This window comes from Ammospiza caudacuta, chromosome 4 (assembly GCF_027887145.1).
Source record: "Ammospiza caudacuta isolate bAmmCau1 chromosome 4, bAmmCau1.pri, whole genome shotgun sequence".
NCBI lineage: Eukaryota > Metazoa > Chordata > Aves > Passeriformes > Passerellidae > Ammospiza > Ammospiza caudacuta.
The window spans coordinates 12891555-12912208 of NC_080596.1; the positions used below are offsets into that span (position 1 = coordinate 12891555).

Sequence of the window (20654 nt, forward strand, 5' to 3'; positions counted from 1 at the left end):
CAGCCCTGGTGGCTGTGATCCACGGCGGGAAGAGCTCTGTCAGGGACAGGGCAGCCCTGCAGGGTGCCAAGATCCCGTGTCTCTGTCGAGGTCTATCAGCATCTGCTTGTGAAATAGGCCTTGGCTGAACAAGCCCAGCTCTCCAGCCCCACTGAGCTCCGATGCTGCTGAAAAAATGCAAATTGCCCACCTTCTCTTGAGCTGAAAACAGACCCATTTTGATTGCTGGCTGGGCAAAGGGAGTTTTAACTGTGCCCATATTTGCACCATGTTTCAGCAGTTGTGCAGATTCTGCTTCTCTGGGGTGTCAAAGGACACCTCTGTGGTGTGAAGAAAGTCGCTTTGGATTCTCCATCTCCCTCCACAGTGAAGGTTATTGTAGCTGGGGCAGGAATATTTTGGAGGTCCTCCCTTGCCAGCCATTTCCTTCACAGCAGTTTTATTTATATATCTGTGTGTTGACAGACACCCAGCTGTGTGTGCTGGGGGATTATCACATACCCCCAGAGTTGGCACAGCCTCTGCATGCTGCCTGTGTCTGGCAGGGCTGCAGCTGCGTCCCTGCCACTGGAGTGAGAGAACTCTGGTTTGTCTCTGTAGATAAAACAAGGTGGGAAGCTGCTGGGCCACTGGGCAGGCATTTCTTTATGCAAGCGCTAAGATAAGGAGAGCTCTTCAACCCTTTTCCACAGCTCCCAAATTTTCTCTGTGCATTTACTGACTGCTCTGGGCATTCAGCTGCTGCCCACCCATCCCACCCATTTGCCAGCACTATTTATAGCACAGCTCTAGGGTTTCAGAGGGGTTGGAAACCGAGCAGCATGCTGCCATGGCAATAGGGATGCTTCCAGAGCCTCAGGAAGAGAGCCAGGGTGAGGGAGGCAGCTGGAGGCAGCGAGTGCCCAGGGAATGTGTCTGAAGCAGCCCACGAGCCCCCGAAGCTCGACCGAGAGACGCCTGTGAGCCGAGCCCGGGCAGAGCTGGCTGGGCTCTGGGGCTGCCAGGACAGCAGGAGAAAAGGGAGGTTTTGTCAGCGCCACACAGAGCACAGTTTGATCCCACTGACCACGGCACACAAAGGACAAAGGGCGGCAGATGCCAAGGAGTAGGCTTTAACTGCCCAGGGAGCCTTCCCGTTACAGCTGAGTAACACTCCAGAAACGCAAGAGGCACTTATAGGGGCTGTTTATCTTTTTATTATAAATTTGGTATGAATGACCAATGGAAAAATCACAATGGAGTACCAAGAACATTTTATCAAAATTTTAGCAGCATTTAAACAGTAATAGATTCCCAACCTCCTCTGGGCACCCCTTGCCCTTTGCCTCCCACGCATAAATCAGTAACTTTCACTCAAATGTGCTTTCCAAAGGCGTGCAGGGGATGTAGCTGGCCATTTTCCCCTGAGCTGCCGTGAAAAAAATCTCATCCCAAATGCTGGTTACCATTCAACCTCCATCCACACAGGGCCAGGTCCCCGTCCCCTCCCTGCTGCAGGAGCACAGCAGGAGGCTGGCTGGCTGTGGCTGGCACGGCGCTTGCCAGGGGGGAGGCAGCACCCGCTCACGCCCTCCCCTGCATGGATCAGCACTCCCGTGGGCGCCCATGGCCGCCAGGCACAAAGCCAGGGCTGAGCCCTGTCCCGCCGCTGCTGCCCGTCCCTCTGCACGCAGGGGTGCCCCAGGCCCCGCTCCTGTACCTGAGAGTGCGCTGTGTCTGATGGAGAGGAGGAGGAGGGAGGCTGGCGCTCCGCAGGAACCCACAGCAGGGCAGCCGGGAGCTGAGACTTGAAGGGGGAAGGTAGAAGGTGAGCAGTGAGATACTCGAGTATCAACCCACAAAATGAAGTCAGTCTACTATCAGCTAATGTGGAGAGCCATGGGCTGCCTACTAAGTACAAGAACTAATTTTTTGTGTGCGCTTTTCTTTTTTAAAGTTACATTAAGACATGAACAGTACTACCCCGGCCTCACTGGCCAGACCTCGGTGAAACAACGTTGAATCAGAGGTGGGGAAACACAACACACGTGGAGACAACAACATAATATCGGCAAGCTATTCCCCTGCTTCTTTGGTACTTCCTAAACTTTCTTATCCAAAATATATAAGGGAAATGCACCATTTAAAAGTTACTGTTCATAAGTATTTACACAGCCATAACCATCACGCTATGATACACGAAAATCAGTATGATATGAACAAAGTTATTTCATGAAAAGCACTTCTGCACATTTTATTTTGTTCCAGTATCTTAATAGCTTTAAAAAAAGTCATGTATTACGCAGTCCTGTACCTCGCTTCTTCTTATATCAAATGGACAAGAAACATTTCCTAATTCATACTCTTCTTCAAAAGATTAAAAAATAGCCACCAAAATGATACACTATGTACAAATTTTACTAAATATTAAGTTCTAGGCAATTATTTTCACCCCACTGATGATATAACTTAGGTATTGTTACCTACTATATGCATATATATTTCTTTAATATATAAGAAATGGCACCACATCACCATGTCACCAATATGACACATTGTTATGTACAGTAGATAAGAAGTTAGGTATGGAAGATGGATCCTCTCCGACTGCTTCTTTCACGGGAACGCTTCTCCCATGGGCTGTAGCTCGGCCATTTCCCCTTTTCCCAGCAGAGGAAGCTCCTCAGATGTAAGGCAGGATCCCGTACATCAGCAGCGCCATCACGCCGGCGCTGAACAGGCCGGCCACAGGCACAGTCACAAACCAGGCCAGGAAGATGTTGCGGAACAGGCGCCAGTCCACGGCTTTCTTGGAGCGGATCCAGCCCACGGCCACCACGGAGCCAACCTTGGGAGCGTGGGGAAGAGAGAGGGAGGCAGGGGGTGAGGGGTCGGTCTGAGCACCTGTAACATGCCCACGGCCACACCAATGCCAGTCAGCTGATACCAAGTGATGCCCTGAGGTAAAGGAGCCCCTGAGGATGACAATGGCACTGTCCTGGTGTGGGGGCAGGAAGGTGACACTTCCAGGCTACTTAAACATTTGTTTTTCAATGCTGTCCTATTTTTCACGGGTCTTGGGGTCAGCCAAAGGCAATAAACTATGTTGGTGAGTTTTTCTCTGCCCTGCTAACTCCTAAATGAGCCTTCAGTGCAACTGAGGCAGCCCTACACCTGACTCAGTCCATGGGGGAGAGAGCAAGAGTCCAGTGACTGTGGTCTGATTGCAATTTAAATCAGGAAAACACCAGGAAAGCAGTTTTTAAGGCTCTGCTGGAGAGCATCTCATGGGGCAGGCCAGGACAGCTAGTATGGCTCCTGTCCCACTGCCTGTCTTCTTGCTGGTTTGGGATGCCCTGCCTGTCCTGCCTCTCTGTGCAGCTCACAGCCCAGCCTCAAAACACCACATCCACCTTCCAGTACTGCAGGCCACAAACAGGATGGCAGGGGCAGGGTAAAAGCAGCTGAGCCCACCCTGTGGCAGCGATGGTGCCTTGGCAGGGGGCAGAAAGGCAGGGCAGGCTTAGACACAGTACATCAAACCCATGGATCTGAGCCCTGTGAGGTAAACAAAGCATCCAGAACTAAAATCCTGTCTTGCAGAAAAAGGCACCAGACTATATTATGGGGCACACTAACTGTCCAGACACCAAGAGGATCGTGGGGAATGGATAAAACACCAAGATATCCTTCAAAGACATTACCACCAGGGCACCTGGTAGGTCAGTGGTTTTGTAGACAAAAACACACTGTGTTATGGGCAAAGCCGCAACCTTTTCTTCCTTCAAAGGTATTTTCACTTTATAAACTCAGGTATAAACCCAGCATATCAGTTTTTAAGAAAAAAAACTGGACTGAGAAAAACATTTTCAATGAAAAATGATACAAGAATTTCATAAAGACTACATTTTCTTTCCGCCCTGGAAGTGCTTTCCATGCTGTTAGCAAAAACAGTGTAAGTCTATTCAAAGTGCACAGTAAAGCAGCAAGAAATGTGGAAGAAACATTCTGTTTTGAAGGTAAGGAAACTCCAAGACACAGCTGGGCATGTGCTCCCTGAAGTGTCATCCCTGCCTCCCTGCTTATTTTCTTAATGGGAGTATCAGTCCCTGCCTAGAGATCAAAAGATGGGTTGCTCCCCTTGCACAGAGCCAGGAAAATGATACATGCCAGGAGTACAGGGAATCAGGGATAGATAGCTGGGGATATAAAATCTGCATGTTTTGCTAACACCTGTTCAGCTTCTAACTACTGCTAAACATTTCTTTTTGGAGAAGAGTTACTTTTGGAAGACCCTGTAACTCTAGGGGGCCTGTGACAGAACAAGGGAAAACTAAACTTGATATTCTATGATCAATAAGGTCTCTGTTGAAAATTTGACCCAAAAATGACATTTGTTGGATATTTCATCTGAATACTCCTGGAGTGAACAATATGCTGTTCTGCAATTAGGAGGGCTAAGTGTGCTGAGGAGGTGGAGGTGTACCTAGGTGAAGAGGAACCCCACACTTGTGACTACATCAAAGTATCAACCCAAGGAAAGAGCATTTGGGTTTTCAGCAGCTCAGCTGTTAGGCTCAGCTTTACATTTGGTGTGTGTTACTTATTGAGCAAGGCTGCAGTCTACGTACGCTAATCTCCAAATACTTCCTGAAACTGAAATGGTATCAGCAATGATGGCATTGGCAATCTGTTTTAAACATTACTAAAGTTTAGTTTATTAATAGTGATTTTTGATAGACTAGAGGTTAGGAGAGGATCTAATCCTTGGGTGTAGGCACACTACACCTTCTGTAGAATTTCAGATGGTATCTACTTTGAGATTGGTTTGAAACCAGTGCAGTTTGCCTTCAGTATGCTCTGCTTAAAGCATTACAGAAATGCTTTTGGCTCTCTTGTTCCTGTGCAATGCTGTATAATAAGAACACACAGAACATGATAATTCAATCATAGCAACAGAGAATATTTTTCAAAACCGCAAAATCATAATAGCAAAATGGAGCTGGCAGAATGACCTCAGCAAAGTCACTTTTGCAGAGGAAAAGCATTTAACTGCTGCACTCTAATTTTATCTTACATGAACACACTCTGGTACAGCTAAGAAATGCCTATTTCTAAATCTCCAATCTGAGAACAAAAAACAGGCACTCTAAGACTCTGTGTGATCATTTGCCCACCTGGGCAGCAGAAAGGGAAGGAATGCATTCCCACCCTCTGGCTTTCCAGTGCTAAATCCCAGGGGAGGTTGAACTGGCGCAGCCAGAGCAATGTGGCTACTGCATTCACACCCACAAATTCCTCTGAGGCTCAAAAGATAAGGTCTTTCCTCCAAGCCCTCTTGACTTGGAGGCTTTCAAGGGTCTTTCCTCTCCTCTTGGACCTGTGGCAAAGATGAAGGTGCAGTTCAGGCTCTCAGCAGGCACTGAGAGTGAAAACGCTGCTTGGCCATTGATGTGGGACAGGCACATGGGGCAGTGACACCTCATGGAGACCAAAGGCAGGTCCTGATCTGAGAGGGCTTTACAAACCTTTCCCAGAAGCTAAATGCTTTTATTCCTGCTACCAACCTCCAGTTTGCCACCGCATCTGCTGTGAGATCTGAAAACTGCTGCTCCGAGCTTCAGACTTGGTCTCCATTTTTCATTACAGTCTATACTGTTTCACTTCAAAAAGGTTTCCCTACACCTCATCTGTTTCATGCTGCTCCTTATTTGCCATCAGTTTATCCAGCTGCTGCACACTCAGGTGACTGACACCCCTTCAGAAGGGTTCCACTCAAGCAAATGCTATTTTGCAGTGGAGCAAATATTGAGGAAAAGAATAAATCCCAATCCCTGATGCTGGAGGCTCAAGATTACGCTCACCTCAAACTTGTTTTCTTTTGGATTTCTAAGACAAAATAATTTTTCTGCTGATTTTTAAGAAGGCGTTTTTGACTCGGTGTTTGACAGCACTTTCAGCAAGGCATTTTCACATGGACCAAATGATATTTAACAATTCTTTTATTCCTTCCCTGGCCCTCAAAGAAAGCAAGGAATACAAGAATACATCAGTTACAAGTGTTTGCTTTATCTTGTGTTGCTCGTTTAGGATTTTTCAACTCAGGATCTCATTTTCTGAAACACAGAGTCAGTTATAATAACATGACATCCCTGGAACAGTCTAATCCTATTGCAAAGTGGATCTTCCCATTAAAGAATGATCCATCTAATGAGATACAGCAAGCTACAGGGAACAGACACAGACTAACCACATTAGCTGCTTTTACGGAAGTATTTTTAAAAAAAGAACTATTTTGCTCTGCAATTAGAAAAGACCAAGCTTTTAGCTGCATTCAGTGAATGAATACCCCTCTCATTAGCTTCTGGCTTCCAAGACATTTTCTTTTTAAATTCAGTCTATTTGTTTGGACCAAAGTATGTTTTCTCTTTTACAACAGTTGGCTAGAAGTGTTTCAGGCAAGCAACTGGGATAATCAAAGCTGTATTATTCTCCCTGGCAAATTCTTCATCATGCATTTGATATACCAGTCAGCCTAAAGGGAGGTGGTTTCAGGCTAGCATTTTTAGAAGTGGATAACATTGTTATTATTTTTCCCCTCCCTGCCTTATTCAGAGGAACCAGAGTTCAGTCAATGCCAGGAAATCTGAACAGCCTTTCAGAGCAGCTCAGTCTTGGCTGCTTCTCAAAGAGCACCAGGGTAAAAGAACTAAATGATTTTGCAATAGAGGAAGGCTTTCTGAAGAAATGGTTTGCACTAGAAAAAGGCCAATTGAACCAACTTTGGGCATTTTGCAGGATGTGTGGATTTCATTGACTCTTTTACTGGAAAGCAGGTCAATGTCGCAGGCAAGACTGCCAGGCTTCTTGCCAGCCTGCCTGCCATGCCATGGAGCAGTTATCCCCGGAAACCTGCCTGCCCCAGCCCCAGCCAGGGGCTCCCCAGGGTGCAGCAGGGAATCCTACAGGCACTGTCTTTTTTTAGGACTTTGTCTTGGTGGTGTGCAATGATGCAGAGGCACTGCCATTCTGGGTTCTCTGATTTTGGAGGGGCTTCCCCACATCCTGCCAGAGGGTGAAAGAAACAAACAGCTCTGCACATCCAGGAGCTTGAGAGTCCATGGAGAAACAAAACGAAAAAAGACACGGTATTTGACCTGAGAATTTCCCAGGGAACAAAATTCCAAATTCCATTATGATCTTCCAGTAGTGTAAACGTCCACATGCTCCCTCATGTCTACAAGCTATACAAATGTCTTCATGACACAATTAAATTGTGCTCATTACCCAGCCTGTATCTATACTACAAAGTGCTCTTTAAAAAAAAAAAAAAACAAACAAAAAAGCAAAGTATCTTGTTCAAAGGACTAATTACAAGGGCCAGATTCTGTATTACAATGCACAAAAGTGAGGACAATTGGGTTTAAAAGAAGAGAGACATTAAAATATTAGCTTCATGATGTAGCAGTGTTTTTCATACAGGTGGTTTTAAAATACACGTAACTGGGTTCACACAGGCTACGAATCTATGTTATTTTAATATGTCTATATTAGTTCAATACAACCATGTAGGAGTGAAAGACAGTCCAGACTTTTGTGCAATTAGTTAAAATGCTGACTTTGCTTGGCTGTACTGCCTTTAAAAGCGGGCCCCGTTATTTTGCGGTCACGGTCTGCAGGGCACGGCACAGTGAAGGCAATCTGCAACAGTCGGTATCTCCCAGATTTTGTTATGGTTTGTCCTAGTGATGTGATTTACTGATAGGATCACTGCAAACTCCAATACCTTGCAATGGGTGGAGCTTATTGGAATACCCACATTTGAGGCTACAAGTACCGTTAGCGCACACATTACTTCAATGCAAAATCCACTGTGAAGAAATAAAAAAAAAAAAAAAAAAGACAGATGGAAAACCTGTAGTAAAAGAGTTATATGCAGGAAATCCCATGCCATGCACTTATCAAGAAAAGTCAAGTATAAATGATGAATGGTGCGCAGCCTCTGAACAAGGGAGAAATGTTACCCGGCCAGGTTCAAATGGCACCATCAGAGGAAACCAGGCTCTTCCTCGCAATCGTTTGCTTTAAAATTGAGGTCAGGCTTTTGCAAGCGCTATTCTTCTTCACCAGCAGCTATGGGGTTTATGCTGTGGCCAATTCCAGTGACTTTAATGTGACAACTCCAACACATTTTCTGGAAGCCTGATTACTTTCCCACGCTGCTGGCGTGACCAAGATGAGGCACCCCTACCTAACCATCCTCTGCCAGCGGCTGCTTTCCCCTCACGGTGCCATTATCCCTGGCTCGAGCAGCACAATTTTAAGATGAATAGTCCAGACTGCCTTGACTGCAGTCGCTGGGCAAAGGCATACCTTGCAGTGTGTAGTACTGACAGGAAGTCCAACATTGGAAGCTACCACAACTGTGAACGCCGAAGCCAACTCAATAGTGAATCCACTGCGGGAAGCATAAGAAAACACTTCACAATCACTCTTTGCATCAGCTCGGACTGATACCATGCAGCGTGCCAAAGTCTTACCCGTTTCTTCTTTCGACTCTTATCTCCAACTGATTTTTGGTCATGTGAGTAAGTTAAGAGGACAAGAAAGGGCTGAACAATGGGCAGGGCACAGGCTAGTCATCTGCAGCACCCCGTCTGCGCGGCTCACTGCGTCAGAGACCTCCGCTACTCTACGCTGCTGTGGATCGTGCCTAATTAGTAATTTGCTTAAGCACCAGCAGAGGTCGAGTAGGCATTAAAGACAAAAATTACTGTAATGAATACATATGGGTTTAATGGTCTCAAGCACGCTGGGAAAGCCACTGTAATCCTGCCATTTCCAAATGCAACTTCTACCACGCTAATTAGGTCATGAGCACAAGACTCTGCTGCCTGTTCATGCAGACCTCTATGCCTTAAACACATTCAGTATTACAGTTATCCTTTTTCCTTTCTCTCTTTCTTTTTCTCATGCTTTCTTTTTCTCCTTTTTCATTTATTTCTTTTTTTTCTTTAGAAAGATGGAGAAGTCAAAGTCAGGTTATCATTAAAATCAAAGCACAGCAAATCCAGCAAACTGCATTACAAACAAAATACAGCAACTTCTCAGACTGGCTTACACACAAAGTTCACACAACCACAATGACACCTGTGGACCTACCTTGATGGTGTGATTGGCGTGAGGTCTTTACCCATAGTCTGGATAACTCTTCTTCCCCAGACCCAGAGGCCCACACAGATGCCAACACCTCCATAGAACAGCAGCCAGATGGGAGTGGATGCCTCCTGCATTACTGCACCTTGCTCGTAGATAAGCCAGAGTGCGACCAGGGGACCAATGGCATTGCTGGAGAAACAGAAACGTGTCACCTGAGTCACAAAAATGCAAAGAGTTCCCTTGAAAGAAGTCTGTTATTTTCTGCATGGTTTTTCTTCATCATGGGTGCAGCACTACTCTGACTTGACCCTTCCTCAGTTGGAAAGGGTGCAGCAGGAGACTCTTATAGTGTTGCTCTTTCAGTTGTCACTTCTTCACTGATAACCAGAGCAAGGCCTGAAAGAAATTTCTCTTTTACAAACAGTTTCCTGAAATGTCAGAGTTGGAACTATCTTGTTATGTTTGGTCTGTGACAAAAATCAGTATTTTTGTCTGTGACAAAAATCAGTACCACATTGAAACATAAAATTTAACAATTTTACCAACCTCAAATTCTTCCAAAACCTCAATTTACCAAATTTTCCAATACCTCAAAATTTACCAATTGAGGAGCAGTGCATCTTTAAAGTTCAAGTATCAAATTAGCTCTTTTTATCAAAGAGGGGAAAATAATGAGCAAAATTACCATCACAGACAAGAATATAAAAATATTATCTAGCTTGACAGCCCGTAACGTTTGGGATATGATCTGAGTGCAGCTGGGAAGGTGACTTAGTTATCTTCAAAGATGTTGTAGAGTGAGTTGGACTGGATCAGAGAGGAGCCCTTGGTGACACAGAGCTGAAGTAAGCCCTTTTTGCTGCTACTGTCTGGAAAAACATTGGAAGTCAGCAGCACTGAAGTCCCCACTCTTAACACAGGTCATCTGATATTCATGTCTGGAGTCAGACTTCTGGCTCTGTTTATTCTAAAAAAGCATCAAGTTTCTAGACAGAAACTTCTAGCTAGAAGAAAAACTTGAAAGCCAGTATCCAATTACTTTGGAGGCGTAAATAGTAAAAAGCAGATAAGAATTTCAACATCCCTTTTGTTTTCAGCTCTTTACTAAACCAAGTAGCTACTTGCCTTGCTGAGCAGCATTTATTCACCAAATAACTAGTGAAGCAATGCTATATTTATGTCTAAATAAGAGTGAGAAGAGCAGAACAAACCTGACCAATGTCATTCCAAAAATACAAAAACTATCAGGGAAGCTCCCCTCTTTGTAAACCAATAGGAAAGCAGGTCACAATGAGCACTGCAGGCAGGACTGACAGCCATGCTCGCCCTGGAGCCAGGACCTGCTAAATTTAGCTCCTGGTCCCACTCCAAAGCACACAGATGGAGTAAGGGCCAGTTTTAATGTCAAATGTTGTGCAAACCAGGCCACTGTACATGCCAGTTAACAATTTCCTTCAATCCTGTCTTTACCAGATATGAGGTGCTAGGGGCCAAGTGGTGATTGCCAAGAGACAAGGGCCACCAGCAGCCCAAAGCTGGCACATCTCAGCAACACAGGACCCTCCTGCCTTCATCTGGCCCTTGAGAAATTGAGCTCTGAGCCCTGAGAAGTGATCCTGAAGCAAAGTAATAAGGAAAAGCTTTTCCCTCGTAAACACACACAGCAACGGTCAAGCTGCGAGGGAAATGAAAGTAGCTAAAAATGCTCTTAGCTATAAAAAAGAATTACTAATTTTTACAGATTTTGAGAAAAATCCTGAAAATAAATTAGTGAGCTAACATGAATAATAAAATCCAGTGGGTTTGAAGACACTGGGTAGTACAATGAAGAACTAAAGACTCTAAATAAAGAGTGATTTTGATTAGCTAGAACACTTTAAAACTCTGTTCTGATACTGTGCCCAAGTAAGCATTCAATTAGTTCAGTTTTGAAAAGACAGTATGTGAAAAGTCCTTAGGGCCTAAATGCAAGAATTATTTTACTTCCATGGAAGAAGAGATTATTGACTGAAGCATTTCTAATATTTTGAAATCAACCTGAAACTGTTTTTCCAGTGTTTTCAGGTGTGGATTAAATTACTTGCACACTTAAATGCCTTCTTGAGCACAGAAAAAGAAAGTAATTCAATGTAGGAAGGTACACGAATAAACTGATGGATGCTGAAGGATGGATAAAGGCAAATAATACATTGATCAGATGAATAAAGGCAAAACTGATCATCCCTTTTTATAGTGCTGTATGACATGGAAAAAAACTTCCCAGTTGAAAATAACAGCCACATTTGAAGTGAGATCAGGCACTGATTCCTGACTGTTCTGAAGAGATTATGCATATGTATTTGTCAGTCCCTACGTAAATGAAAAGGCAGAAAAGGCTCCCAAAACTGCAGCAGCAAACTATGCTCTTCCATATCAAAGCCCAGTCTTAATTGTTTGCAAATGCTACACCTCTGTGAATCAACAAAGCTTAATTCTTGAGGAAAAGGTTCTTATTTGTGGCAAGGGAAGACAAGCCAAAAGTCTGCTGACTTATGCTGAGCCTCAGAGAATCTGAGTGGCTGATTCTGTCCAACAGAGCAGAAGCGATGACACTGCTGCCCACAGAGGCAGCATTTCTGATACCTTCCCTGTAAGAAAAGAAAGCCAAACATCACTGGATGTGCTGATGATAGGCTTGGAAAGGCAAAAAGGTAAAAACTAACCTCATTTTACTTTGTGGGTGTCTGCATCACTGGTTATCTATACCGGAGGGACATTTTTCCTCTCCCAGTGAATCATTTTCAATGTGACTTAAATGTTCAGCTCTTAGGGAGAGCGGCATGTCCCAGCCTGAATATCTGCAAGTGGCTACAAACAGCAACAACAGTGGCTTGAATCTAGCACCACAACAGCTTTCCAAGGGGCTCCTTCAGCTTCCAGACTTGTCCAGGAGGTGCATTCCAAGGGGCCGGTGGTATCAATGCTCCCCATGCCAATGGAAAACACCTCTAGAAGAAGCTGCTGGGCCTGTCCCACCATGAAACTGCCAACAGCTCACAGCAAATGGGCCTGACTCAGGCACTGCAGAGACTATCATCTTGGCTCTGCACAGAGGTAGAAGACAAAAAGCCACTCCCAACAGCACAGTAAGAGAGGGCAAGGGAGAAACAATGCACTAAAAAAACCCAGCAACAAAAAAGGCATTGTTAGATAAGACAGTTTGCTTAACAGATGTCTCCTACAGCTGAGTGACTAACCAGATGAACCACAAGGATGCTGGCTAGACTGGGATGTGGCTTTCACAGTATTTCCCACTAGTTCTAGCTCACTTGATTCAGGACATGACTAGCAGGAAAGCAGACCTCAAATCTTCCATGCATTTGGCTAAGACTCACTTCACAAGTCTATTTTCCATAAGTTATTTTCTCTTACTCTCCCACCCAGGTTTCTACTTACCTTAACTAACTCTCCTTTCTGCTGGAGCTCCACGTCTTATCCATGGCAGTTTAGAGAAGAAAAAAGCCTGACATGGTCACACAAGGGCTCTGAACCCCCATCCACATCTATTTATATGTAAAACTGCCCTTAGGTTCCTATGAAACTGAAGTGCTTTAAAGAATTTGCTGTATTATCTACCTGTTGGGTTTAAAACAGAAAATAGGCTGCTCCTGTCATGGTATTACTTTAATTTTGCACACCTAATACACACTTACCCACTGACCAAAAGGGGGTGGCCGATACAGTTAATTTTAGGATGAGTTTATAAAACGTTATGTAAGAAGCCCAACTCCTGAGCCTGCGTGCTGCAAAGTGTATTCTCACATCCAGCACTTTCCCCACCTCTGCTGGGCTCCCCCAGCCCCATCACTCGCAGGGCACAGCTGGGGTGCTGCACAGGGGCTGTTTGCCTTCCCTGGAGGTGCAGTGCGGGATTTCATGCCACCCAGAGCAGTACTTGCACTGGCAGAGGTGTTCCATGGGGCTCACTGGAGGGCTGCTCCGTGCCTCTGAGGTGCTGCCTGACCCTCGGGATGGTTTTGCTGGCGCTCTCGGCTAACGTGAATTGGCACAATTCTCTTCTGCCGCTGCTCGTGCCAGTTTAGAATCTGTCACACAGCATTTATAAAACTGTTGTGAAAGATAGCATTTGACAGTGAATCTGAACTATAAATAGAGCTGGCTTCTCCTCTCCCCTGTGAGACAGATAGTATTACCAACAAAAATAACCACCCCACATTCAGCTATCATGAGACAGGCTTAGAAATGACAGTTTCCCATGCACACACACACACACAAGCAGAAATTTTTTGGTACCTTTGGGTCACAAGTCCAAGACCTTCTCTGGAGGAATAAGGACTAACACTTTTTTTTTTTTAGTAAAAAACAAGGGGCTTTTTCCCAGTCATTCAGCCATCAGCTGAATGCTCTGTGACCAAACCCCATCAAGCTTGTAGTAACATGTTATGAAGCAGAAACATTGCTATTTCCTGGCTGCTGTTTGAGGGGAGTAAGTAGTGAGTTGCTCAAAAAGAAAATCTAACTGTATTTGAAAACTACACTCTGAATATGCTTTGTGAATAACGTATAGACTCATTGATGACCATGCTTAGATTCTCTGCCACCTGAAAAAGGAGATTGCTTTTTAGTCCCTTTTTCTAGTTGAGTGAAAGAACCTTGAATTGTACATTATCACAAATTAAAGCTGAATGATGAGCAAAACAGCCATCTGAAAAATCTGTATTAGGTGTCCAAAATTACAAGTACAATTACAAAATGTCCAGCCATTTGACAATTTCTCAAACCAGGACTTCACAAACAAATCTCCCACTGGGAAAATCAGTGGGAAGATATTTCTAAATAGGCTGCAGTTATGTCTTGAGACATCACCCAGCTGAGCAAGAGTGAAAGAAAGATTCGCCTGTAGGTAGCAACAGGAAAAAAAACATGCTCTAATCTCCAAGGTTATCAGATTATTAGGAGACGTTTATCCTACTTCAAATAACTGGACAGCCTTGACATTTACCACAGCACAATAAAAGTGTGTCAGAGCTGTGCCCTGTGAAGTGCAAGCTTTGGGTGTGTTAATGAGTCAGGGTGGACATGCTTTTATTCCTGCAGCTCATCTCTGTGTTCTGCAAATGCTGGCCCTGAACCCCCAGCCCTGGATCCTGCAGGGTTGGGTCCGCGCCCACCAGCATCAGCTTTTCCCCTGGCAAGGCAAGCCCAGGCATGAGCCCTGCTCACAGAGGGATGGGGATTCCCACACCCACTGCAGACCCCATTTCCTGCTGCTCTTCTCTGACTTGCCTGCATGGCACAACAAAAATGTCCTGTACATGCACAGTTAAGGACAGAAATGAAGATTCACATCCACTTGGGGCACAGGCTGAATGTACAGAATGGACTATTATTAAAAAGGGAAGAAATCAGAAATCAGGCTTCCCTCACTATATATAACAGACAGATTAGCTTCCTAAATATTCGAAGTGATCTTGACTACAGCTCTCAGGGAGGAAATAAGAAATACCTGGTTTGTAATCCAGCCTTACTATAGCTTCTTTAGACTCCTTATTTAGCCAAGAGGCTGAATCCTACTAAGCTCTCCATGTGCAGTGAGATACTGCCAATGCTCTGGCCCTTCCCTGCTTTAATCCCATTGCCTTTACTTTAGGAAGAGAGGGAAAAGGTGAATCCTACTGCTGTTTGTGCACTCTGACCTAAACTCCAGTGAAATTTGTATGAAGGTGAGAGGAGAAAGCTCTTCTCCATGTATTTTGGGCAAGCACACATTTCCTAGTTTCCTCAAGCTGTTTTGGTTTAAAATAAATTCCCTATCTAATAGCAGTCAGCTTCCCTAAAATCACTGAAAGAACGTGCAGAAATATTTTTTAAAAATTAAATATTTTTACTATAGCTCTGAAATGGTTTTAAATCCCCTTGTCAGTAAAGTAGCCTATATTGTTTGGATAATGAGAGGCATTCTTTCTCAAACGTGTGCCATAAACCTGTATGACATTACCTGCAGACTGTAACTCCAATGACCCCTTTTTCCTAATAGCTAAGCACGAATACACAAGGGGAGTCCTGAAGTCCTCCACAGGAAATTTAATTAGAGCAGACACACTCCAACAAGTTATGCAGCAGGAACTCAGGAAAACTGAGCTCCTGTGAAATGGCTGCAGGCAGGTTTCCCCTCCCCAGAGCACCTACCAGCCAGCCCTCAGCACTGCCTGTCCCTCGGCAGCACAGACACACACAGGGGGTGCCAGGGCCCCTGGTCACCCTGCCCAGCAGCAGCATCTCACCTCCTGCCACCATCAGGGCCCTAAATCACCCTTCCTCCACGGGCCCACGTAGCTGCCTGCTCACACCAGCCAGGGCACACAGGTCATTCTGTCACCCCAGGGTCTCTCCTGTGACAGCAGCAGTGATGGCCTGAAGGAGGGCAGGAAGGGACAGCAGAGGCTGCCCATTTACAGGAGAAGGAATCTGTGTGAGGAATGACTGAACACATGCACGGACAGGTGTGGAGGAGTACAAGGCTCAGGCTTTCCTCACAGCATAAACAGCATGTTTTAATCAGCAAAACTCACACTGACCTACAGCCTCTCTGTGGGTCATCCTGCTTTGATTGCAAGGATTCAAGGAATAACAAGCTCCAGAGATTGCTTGAGCAATCAACAAAAGCATCTTCCCACTTGTTAGGATAGGACTGTGGGGCAAACACACTTTTTGCTCATAGCTCAATTCTCATTCCCAGCCCAGTAGCAGAGCTTACACAGCCACTGCTGTGCTGAGCACCAGAGAAAACATGACTCCCTGTTCCTTTTAATACACAGCTGCCCCAGCCAGCACCCCTGCTCAACAGGGAGCCCTGATGGCTACAAACAGCAGCTCCTACAGCAAAGATGGCTGATTTCATTATGATGCTAAAAAGCATCATTTCAGAATAAACTGGGGTCTAAACTACCCCATGAGATAGTTAAGAATTAGTTCTTCAGTGAAGGAAAAATACTGATTTAACTCTTCTAGGTCTGTGGGAAAATCCTGGACAAAGAAATAAGAGAGATCTCCTTATGCTCTTCTGCCCACCAAAGTGCTGTCCAAACTATATGGTGCATTTCTGATCCATGAAGTTTTTCTGAGCCGCATCACAGTTCAGTCTGTACTGTATACCTCATGCTTAAATAGGTTCCAAAACAGGTTAATAGTTTACCTTGCAACCACCTGCAGTTTTTAAGTTTCATGTTAGTTTTTTGAGGTTAGCAATCCTTTTTAGCCATGTCCAAAACAGCCCGTCCATCTGCCTTTATTTTTGAGAACTAGTAAATTCAGACATGCTTCCAGACTTTAAAATATAGCACAAACCCTACAGCCAGAGCAACTGTTCTGCTATTTTGTTGTTACACAGGTAGGCTGCTGTGGCTGCAGCACTGAAGCTCCAGATGACAATTCCTGCTGAATCAGCCAATATCTACAGAAAAATAAGCTCAGTCCAACTCAGCCATAGGTGCATATAATCCCTGCTGGCCAACAAAGCCCAGCCTCCCGGCGTCTCTGGAAAGCTGGCTCTGAAAAAGCATTTAGAAGCTGGCAGTTCTCCTTGTGTCACGCTCCTGGCCCAGGTCTTTTTTCCACCCTGCCCTTTTTATTCTCCCAGTGCCCTTGCCCTGACCTGACGCACTCCCTTTGTGCTCACTGCTGAGCCAGTGGGTCCTGCTCACTTGGCGCCGCTAATTAACTTCAACAACAACGTTTTTTTCCAGCGGTTCTGTCCCAACACATTTATTTGGGATTTTAAATTCTTTAGATTTCATTCAGTCCATGTGCATGGTGGTGTCACAAGGCTCTGGGCCCGGCTCAGCTGGTCCCAGCCCTGGAAGGGCTCCAGCACCCTTGACATAGTGCACATAAGCCTGGAGGCAGGGCTGGAGAGGATGGTCCCAACAAAACAGTCACCCAAATAAGGAGCTACCCTCACTGCCTGCTTTTAACACAAAGCTGCCCCAGCCAGCATCCCTGCTGATGTCAGCCTGAACACAAGCCCTGATGGCCACAAACATCAGCTCCCACAGCAAACATGGCTGATTTTGTTAAGCACATAAAAATCATCATCTTAGAACAAACTGGAGTCTATAACTACCCCATGAGTTAGTTAAGAATTAGTTCTGCAGTCAAGGGAAAAATACTGATTTAACTCTTCCAGGTCTCTGAGTAAATCCTGGACAAGGAAACAAGAGAGCTCTCCATATGATCTTCTGTCCACCAAAGTGCTGTCCAAACTATACGGGGCACTTTTTATCCATGAAGGTTTTCTGAGTTGCATCACGGTTCTGTATGTACTGTATGCCCCATGCTTAAATTTTCTCTAAAACAGGCCAATTGTTTACCTTGCAATCACCTGCAGTTTTTAAGTTTCATATTGGCTTTTTATTTTTATGTCTTTGCTCCTGCAAATAGCCTGAAGGAAAATAAATAGAAAACATGACACAAGAGTAAGTTCCATGATATGGAAAGAAAATGTTGCAGTCAAGTCCAAAAAAAAGGTGTGGACACTGGAGATGCTATCCTAAATACATGAGTGAGGAGCTTAAAACCAAATGCAGGGGAAAGCAGGATTTTAACAACAGGATTCAAGGCTGAGGAAAAACGTTAGAGAAACAGCTTGACAGCAGCACCTAAAATGAGCCAAAGGAAAGTGAATGAAGGAGGGAAAAGATAGCAGTCATCAGTGGAAGGTGGACTGCCAGGGCTTACTTTCTTACATAAATGTGAACAGAAAGCTGTGCTACTCACTGGGTTCTACTGCATCATCTTTTAAACAATGCACTGCCTTTTGAGCCCTGCAGATCTCCATGCAACATGTGGCAGAGCCAAGACATCTTTTGCTCCACTAGACAAAGACTGACAAAACATCTCTGCTCTATGATCCACAGGATAGACATCAGCATTCCCAGGGAATTTTATCTAGGCATATGAAAGGGCCTTTAATTTTATTGTTTAGCTGGAATTCAGTACAATTGCAAGGATGGATTCCTATCCAATATCCTAGACACATGAGCACCTCCCTGCTTTTCTACCAGATTTGACAAAATGAAGCCAACTTGTTCTTTAGTTTTGCAATTATATGAATTCAGCTTAAGAAGAGGTTTTGGAATAAACAGCATTTAATAAAAACACGTTTCCTGGCAAATTTGATAGGATCACCAACAGAACTAGGGATCTGAAAAACACTAAAAGCGTTTTCAGGAAAGGATATTGCTACAGTAACAAGCTAGTCCAAATGCAAAATTCTAAGGGAATTAGACTGTAAGATGCAACAACACATACAGTACAGAGTCTGAACTTTGTATTTCATCCTGACCAGCTCCTGTCAACACCAAATCTGATTTCTGAACTAACTGCATACTTACAGATCACTTCTAACAAAATCAACTACCCTTTCCTCCTACATAACATGCAAGTGATGCATGCATAAACATGTGCATAAACGTAAGTATCACCTGCAGGGAATAAAGGAGCTGTGACACCTGCTGAGGTAGGCTGTGAACTTTCTGCATAATAGTCTGGTATTTCCCAGGATACATTACAAGAAATATCAGCAGTCTTTGTCCTTATCCCTGTGTTCCCTTCAGCACTCACTGCTGGCCACTTGCAGAGCTTGGATATTGACTCCCATGGGTCTCTGCTCTTGGCCAGTATGCTCAGAGCAAAGGTCTTTAACAACAGAGACCATCTGAGAGGAATGAAAGCTACACCCCTGCCCTCTGATCCAGAGGATGAGGGGCCTCTGGATTCCTTCCCAGACCCAGATCCCTGCGGATACCAAGGAAGTACAAAAGGCTCTTCAGAAAGCCCTGGTCTGAATTCCCAGGATGCAGGATGGACAGGGAGCAAAGAAACATGTTTGTAATTGTTCTCATGATGAGTTACAAGTTAAATTAGGAGGCTGACAAGAGCAAGAAGCAGTAAGTGTTGTCCTTGAAGAGTGGGACAGGGTGTGCCCAGAAGGCTAAGGAGGACGACGAAAATGATGAATGCTGTAAAGTCCTGCTGAAAACACTGAAACCAACACCATCAGGGCATGGCTGACACGGCAAGGGTCCAGCAGGAAGGGGACTCAGTACAGCCCCAGCCACAACCCAAATAAAGACAGCTGCTCCAACAAGCCACTTGAGAGAATTTCTCAGGGGACTCTATCATGATACTGGAAAAAGCGTCTATTAAATACCAAATGGATTGCTCCAGGTCTAGGGAAGAGGCAGCCCAGCCAAATCCTAAAGGAAAAATACAGAGCGTTCCCAGGGGCACAGCAAACCCACCCAAACTGCTCCTCAGCCACATGCCACCGAGATGGCGAGGTGCTGTGTGACAGGAGATGAAATTCATCTAATGGTAAAAATAGTCTAAAACCTCTTGTCTGTTGAAAGATTCTGATTTTGCAGTTAAAATAGGCTTCAAATTCTGCAGGTCTGGGATAGTCCTGTTTGCCTTTACAGTGCCTGGCATGTTGGGTGGAGTCTCAATGCTTCCAAGATTGCCAAAATTAAAGGTAAATTAAACTAATTACTTCACAGTTATTTAGCGGCAAATAAAAAAGATTTTACCCTTGAGAAGAAAAGGAACCATAGACTAAGCAGTGCAATTCCTGGCAAGCACTGAGGACACCGACGATACACAGCCCTGATGATCATCTACCTGCAGAAATGAATGTGCTTTCCAACCAGCAAAGCTGGTAAGCCTTGCTCCACGTACTTGTGTAAAATTGCTGGCTTGTGAGATCTCATCCTCTTACCTGACATCATTGCCTCCATGGGCAAAGGATCCAAAGCAGGCTGTTAAGATCTGGAGGAAGTGGAAAAGCAGATGGACCTGAGAGGTGTCTTTCTCTTCCTTATCCTCTTCCACGGGATCAACGGGGGGTCGGTTGGGATCCGCGAGTTCAGAGGCCAGCTTCATTTCCACCCCGCCTTCCTCCGCCTCAATCTCCGCCTCCGCCACTGCGTTGCAGTAGCTGGAGTAGCTGTCGTAGCGGACTCGCTTCTTGGAGTAGGAAACAGTGTCCCCCACCAGCTTCTCACTGTCCTCTGGAGTAGATGCATCCACTGCCTTAAAGGAGGAATGCACGGGCATGCCACAGATAGCAGCAGTGTAACAGGTGTAGCTGTTGTTGCGCCGTAGGAGTTTGTAGTTGTTTTCTGCAGTGGGCCTCTCGTCGTTGGCCCTGTCCAGGTGTATTTTGTGGAGCAAGTCTTTGTATAAACCTGAGTCCTTGTGCACAGTGTGATACACGTGGCCATCGCTCCTCACGTGGCCATCGAAGCTGAAGGTGCCGTTGGAAACAGGTGATTTCACCGAGGTGTGCGTCACCGAAAATGCCCTTCCTAAAAAGGCAGAGATTCAGAGGTTTTGTTCACACAAAATGCAATACAAAAGGCCCCTTCCTCCAACACAAGACAATATTGTGGCCAGCATCTGAGAATACAGGACAAAGAAGATCCATTTGCACTACACGTAGGAATAAACCAAGATTCAAT

General features: G+C 45.0%; 1 protein-coding gene across 2 annotated transcripts in view; it reads right to left on the reverse strand.

Annotated features, from left to right (window-relative positions):
- Positions 1 to 1187: 1187 nt before the first annotated feature.
- Positions 1188 to 20654, reverse strand: part of SLC20A2 (solute carrier family 20 member 2) — a 56631-nt gene continuing 37164 nt past the window's right edge. For both annotated transcript variants that reach the window (XM_058803188.1, XM_058803187.1), the window contains 4 exons: positions 19913 to 20501; positions 9142 to 9327; positions 8353 to 8437; positions 1188 to 2827 (listed from right to left, as the gene is read on the reverse strand). In XM_058803188.1, coding sequence (XP_058659171.1) covers positions 2663 to 2827; positions 8353 to 8437; positions 9142 to 9327; positions 19913 to 20501 — 1025 coding nt within the window. In that variant the 3' untranslated portion in view covers positions 1188 to 2662. The remainder of the gene's footprint in view (positions 2828 to 8352; positions 8438 to 9141; positions 9328 to 19912; positions 20502 to 20654) is intronic.